Below are 6000 nucleotides of genomic sequence, written 5' to 3'. Positions count from 1 at the left end.
GCAACCAGAACAAAACCAAAACCCAAGAAAGCAAGACAGCTGTAGGGTTTCTTTTTTTCTTGTCTTTTAAATCATGTTAAAAACAGGCAAGCTGAGAGAAGCTCCCTTGATGGCAGAGCTCGGGGGTGGGGTGAGGGGGGGAGGGTAGTGGGAGGCATAAAAAAAAACAAATCCCAAAACAAAGCCAAAATCAATTACAAGATATAAGTATAGCTATTTGGTCTCTAGTTCTCTACCATCAGTTTTCAGATTGGTGAATCATCTACCTCTCCAGCAGCACAAAACGATCCCGGAGAGGTTTCTCAGTAATACAAACCGTGCGATGGGTTCCTTTTGCTTTCTCCCTACGACGTAAGGAACAGTCCTTCACCTTTCACCCCAAAATTGCTAGCAGGTATGAAAAATACCCCTCCCTTTTGTAATTACAGATGCTTCAGCCTTTGCTTTTTTATAGAAGGCTTTGAGCTGAAATTCTGCATTGTGGATATATTGTGTGGGTTACGTGTGTATATATATATATATGTATGTGAAACATTTCTCTCTCTACACACACACACATATATATATATTTGTCCCCACCACCCCTCCCTCCCGCTCCATTCTATCACTTCTTTGCTAGAGGGAGGGAAAACGTCAACATCAGTCTGTTGCAGAGGTTTGTCACATTTATTTTTCTCCTCCCCGGAGCACTTAGGTGATTGGTTTTGGTCCATATTCCAGCAGTTAATGGCCACTCGCAGGACTCGTTGTGAGCCCAAACTATGCTGGGCTGATATCCCACCCCACACGTGAAGGGTGACTCCTCTTCATTTGACAGGTATGCGTGGCAAATTCTTTCGGGAGCTTCAACACATTTCCTAGTGGCAGCACATGTTAAATTGATCCGAGCAAACTGGAACCCTTGAGCAAATCCCTTCTGTGTTGCTATTGTTTTATGCGGTGTTATGACATGAGACTTGCACAGAAAATAAAAGCGCTCTATTTCCATAGGAAAGCCTTCCAAAAAAAAAAAAAAAGCATAATCTGACGTCTTGTCCTATGTGAGATAAGGAAAGTCAAACTGCATGTTTATTAGGGAAAAAAAACAACAAAAAAACCCCCAAAACTGAAACAAACCAAAAAGAAAGAAAGAACTCAAGGGAGACTTTGTAGGAACAGTGAAGTAGTGCATAAGTCCAGGCTTTCTCCCCTTTACTTTTCTGCCAGCACCACTTCTGCCTGTTAGTTTGTTTTGTTAAGGTGCTTCAGGTCCTGCGTGGTCTTCAAGCTAAGCGGTGACCCCAAGTACTGCTTCTGTGTTGTTGCTTCCCTTCCCAAAGTGTGCCGGCCATCCGGGCAGATGTTTCTGCCATGGACCCACAGAGGCGGTGCACCAGTTCCCTTCAGCACTCATCTTCTTGGTATATTTGTTCATCCAGTTCCTGGGATTCAAGGTGCTCGAGGCGGTCTGTTCGGCCACTCATAATCTCATCTGGGGTCTTCATGAACCTGCAAAACAGAGAAACAAGCTGATTTCCCAGTAGTCTCAGCTTTTACCTTCATCAAGACGTTGAGGGCCCTGAGCTTTACAGTTCCCCAGATCATCTTTCCTGTATCCTCCCAATGCCTTAGTATTTCCCAGCTTCTCCTCAGCCTACTGGTGTCTTCCCTCCTCCATACCTTGAAAAGAAACCAAAAAAACTCCCAGGCATTTACCCCTCCTCCTTGAAAGTCCAAATTTGAACAACTAAACCCCATAGCCTTTTCCATGATATTTACTTCTTCTCCCTCATATTGTTTGCTGTTGTTGTGTAAGATGCCACAGGGACAGTCATTTATGGTGTCTGGTGACAGGCACATTGAAGACCTTTATGGCCAGCACATTTCAAAGCAAAAGCACTTGCAAGGTGTGCGGAAGCAGAGAGCTACTGGTTTGTGCAGGCTTGTGCGTTAGGTGAGTGAAGAGGAACATGAAACACTAAAGGAACGGTGGTGGAAAAAAACAAGGACCAAGTCACAACAAGTTCTGGGAAATGGAAAAAGCCCTGAAAGAAAAAGCTTTTGGGGAGGGAACTGTAAGCAAAGACAGTCTCTTCCTGTGTGATTGTAGCAAGCGTAATTGTAATGAAGCAGCATCCTCCGTAAATGAATGCCATGGCTCCCAGCACTAATGTCTTGATGCAGTAAGTCTGCAGGGGGCTAGAAACAGAAACTGCCTCTGGGGAGGCATGGCAGGAGTAGGAAATGGGAAAGGACATCCACCAGCCTGCAGATCAAGTCTGCAGTCTTGATCTTTGCCAGGATGCTTTTGCGTCCTACTGCACAGAGATAGCACGGAAAAGCTCTGCTTTTTCTTTCTGGATTTAATGGCGTAGGAAGAGAGAGCGGCACCAAAAGGATGACATTCTAGTTTAAACACAAATCACTTTCCTAACTCATAAGTACTTCTGGAGAAATTAGGATGAAAGATGTTTATGCTGGAAGTGATACAAAATTTCACAGTCTTTCATTAACGATGTACTGGCTAACATTCAGCAGTACAAAATGTGTTAATCAGAGGAGCTGATTTTATTTCAGGTTGATGATATGCTCAGTATTCTTGCCCCAGTGAAAACAAAACCAACTGACAGGGGCCTCATTACTATCACTGACCCAGAAAAATCACTGCTGAAGCTAATGGGCAAGACTTGCCTCCTCTTCTGCCTCTGAGGTTATAAAGCTGAGGGCTCTCCTTCTGAAAAATGTGAAGTCTCCCAGCAAACGCACAGCACAGCCTGGAACTAACCTTTTGCCATCCCTTCTAATTTTGGAAATCATGTGCACATATGCATTTAGGGGGAAAAAAAAAAAAAAAGGGCTGTGACTCACTGCTGTGTCACTCCCATTTGTATGCTGGAAGAACGCTGCTGATCTAAATGGTGTTACGGTGCTGAAAAACTAGCATACAGAAGCACTGAATCAGTCCCAGGCTACACGGGGAAAACACACCAAAGCCTACGGGGCCAGACTGTGCCCTGATTTAAACCCTGTGCTTGTCTTGTTGACCTTGCGTGAGGATGAAATCAAAACAGAGAGTGATCCCACTGCCCTCCCTACCTTCCGTCTGATCTGTTTCCTAAACGACGTGGGAAATGGGCTGATGTGAATGGTACCACAGTACTTCGGGTATTCTTTCTGCTCTGTGTTTTAAGTCATGTCAAGGAACTAACAGCATGGGTATTTGTAATAGCATTTGATTAAATTTTAAAAAACCAACCCAGAAATACAAGCTAATAAAGAAACAGTATCTGTGACCTCTTTTGTTGCAGAAGACACTCAGGCAACCTATTAGAAATCCCTTCTCTGACTGCATTTTACTTAAAGCTCCGTACAGATATCTGCAGATGACAACTGCCTGCACGTTACTTATAAAGTCTTATTTCCTATTATTTCTGTGCTTGTGAGAAATAGCCAAGAAAGGCACATTAATGGCTTGATTTTTTGCAGCTGTTCTTTTCAGATATAAATAGGTCTAAGAAAACAACATCAATAAGTTTTTATTGGGAATTGTGCAAAAAATGCTTTGTTGTTTTTTTTTCCAGTTTCCGAAGGAAATGAGGTTTATATGCTCATGTTTTATGCTCCCTGGTGACCTTTGAATCTGTTGGTCAATTTTGTGCAAGTCTGACAGAGGAACTGAGGTCTCCAAGGGCATAAAGTTTCTACAGTTTTGAGAAAATAGGCAGCCTGGTTGAGAAGAGATGGACTCCTGTTTTGTTTGTGCCTCCACCAAAGGAGAGGCTCCAAGATAAGCACATTCACTGTTCGGCATCACAGAATTCCCCCGGGGCAGCACAGTCTTCACACAAGGCCATCACAATCCAGCCTGCCTTCCTTGGAACTGCTGCTGATGGAGCAGCTTTGTTTTAACTTTACGCAAAAAAAATTAAAATCACACAGTCGATTTTGCCTGTGATTCCTTCTTCCCTTCACTCTCCTTCCCCCGCCTAAGTCTCCTTCTAAGAGCTGACATAAACAAGACGTTCCACAGAAACCTTTTCAGCTGTAGATAGTTTGAGTGCTAATGCAGTTCTGTTAGCTATTTAAGAAAACAAACTCCAAGACTGCCTTCCTATTGATATAATTTCTAAGCACATTACTAGATCCAGACCACTGACATCAAAGCAGTCTTTGGTCCAAGTTCAGTGCTCTGTGGGGCAGACATACGCACTAGGATTCGCTGGTCTTGTCTGAAGAGAACTGGAGTGCTGTCACTCTCTGCCAGCCGCACTCAAGTTCAGACAAGTAACTCCCCGCTTTAATGCTGTTTCAAGCACTATTTCCTAAATTCTTGGTTGTATCACCCAATCCGATGCGTTAGCTTTTACTAACAGCTCTTGCAGGTCCCTCTCTTCTTGAAGGCAGCACTGCTGAAGGCACGGTCATCAGCACTTCTCTCCTGTGATGCCGATGCACTCGAGGAAATGCCTGATCCCTGCTTGGCTTTCACCAGCAGCTGTGTCTGAGAAGTGAATTTGGAGTGGGTTTTCCAGTACTTTGGCTGAGATCATGAATCATTTAGCTAAGGTCTTAAACAATGGTGCAGCCTGCTTGAAGCAATTGAAAAGGCTTCTGTTGACTCCACTGATCATTGAAACAGGCCCGTATTTTTGTAAATTGGTGCAGTTGCCTTGGAAGCTGGGAAGCACTGGTCTAGACAACTTTTACAAATATATGCCCATTGTCACCTGTGTTATAGCTGTGGCAATGAAGTATCCCACACACAATTCCATCCTCCATCTTCAAAAACTAATTGTCTGTAGAAAGGAATGGCAAAGAAAAGAAAAAAATTACCTGAACAAAAGCCTTTGTCCTGGCTCCTTCCGGATAATATTTAGTTTGTAGTAGTGGCGTAGGGCTCTGGACATTTTCTCATAAGTCATATTTGTTCTGTTCTGTTTTTTTCAAAAGAAAAAGGAAAAATGTGGTGAGATGATTCATTAAAACCTTCCTAAGCCCCAAAAGGAGTTGCAGAACTATCAAAGCTAGCTGAAGTAACCAAGTCAGTTCAAGAAATTACATGTTCCACTCTTCTGCTGGTTGCAGGACCCAAATTTTTATGGGTCTCTTTTCATTCAGGGCAATTTAAGCAAGTAAGTCCAACAAAAATTCAAAATGAGGGTTTTCTACAGTTTCTTGGATCACAAAGAACAAAAGGTTTCATCAGCCACAAAGGGAGACATTAGCTGGAGGGAGACACTCATGCCAAGTGGGATGTGACAGGCCTGTTCTTAACGAAACCGCCTTTTGTAAAAAGGTAAGAACGGTGGCTAATGACTGAATCTGTCAGCAACCCCTGTTAAGAGTGCTGTTCCTCTGGCATTCCCCTCCATTAACTAGTTAATGCTTACAGAGCATAGTGGAGACTGAGAGCCTGTTTCTCCTCTTGTTATACAGGTCTAAATCAAGAACCCCATTAGGTGGTATATCTGCTTCTACGATGGACCTTCCCCTTCATTTTGGGAGCTTCTAACCTCAAAGGCCATATCCAGAGCACTGCATGGTGACTGAGGTATGGCCCTGCTGAAGCTGAGTATCACGAGGCAGAAGTGATGGGCACCGGCAGAGCTGTATGTGGGCAGCCCCATAGTACTGACGTGGGGTAGAAGGATCACTCCCTTAGGCTACGTCTGCATGAAGAGCGTTTTTCTGGTACAAGGAGCACTGGTTACTATGCTGGCAAAGAAACTTCCAGCAGAAAGACAACTATACTGGCAAAGCTGTGTTTGCACGAGTATTAAGCAGCCGCCTTGCCATGGGCAAAACATGCCAAACTTGCAGAAGCATGCTTTTGCTCTGTGAGTCTCCATGTTAGAGGAGTTTGGCTTGGCACAGCTCTGTCAGTCCAAGATCAGGCAGAAGTCTGTAGCGTTGACCTGGCTTCATTAAGTGAGACTGATCCACCTGTCTAAAATGCCCCCTAAGAGCGGATCTCCTCTGCTTGCCCTGACAGCAACCGCCCTGCCAAGGGAGGCCATTTAA

At 44.0% G+C, this 6000-nt stretch overlaps 1 protein-coding gene across 6 annotated transcripts in view; it reads right to left on the bottom strand.

The window, feature by feature from the left end:
- Positions 1-1037: 1037 nt before the first annotated feature.
- Positions 1038-6000, bottom strand: part of ETV6 (ETS variant transcription factor 6) — a 143098-nt gene continuing 138135 nt past the window's right edge. For all 6 annotated transcript variants that reach the window (XM_054218762.1, XM_054218768.1, XM_054218775.1 and 3 more), the window contains 2 exons: positions 4813-4913; positions 1038-1488 (listed from right to left, as the gene is read on the bottom strand). In XM_054218762.1, coding sequence (XP_054074737.1) covers positions 1383-1488; positions 4813-4913 — 207 coding nt within the window. In that variant the 3' untranslated portion in view covers positions 1038-1382. The remainder of the gene's footprint in view (positions 1489-4812; positions 4914-6000) is intronic.

The sequence above is a fragment of the Rissa tridactyla genome, chromosome 1 (assembly GCF_028500815.1).
Source record: "Rissa tridactyla isolate bRisTri1 chromosome 1, bRisTri1.patW.cur.20221130, whole genome shotgun sequence".
Taxonomy (NCBI): domain Eukaryota; kingdom Metazoa; phylum Chordata; class Aves; order Charadriiformes; family Laridae; genus Rissa; species Rissa tridactyla.
Note: the sequence above shows the minus strand (reverse complement) of the source record. Positions and strands in the feature narration are given on the sequence as shown.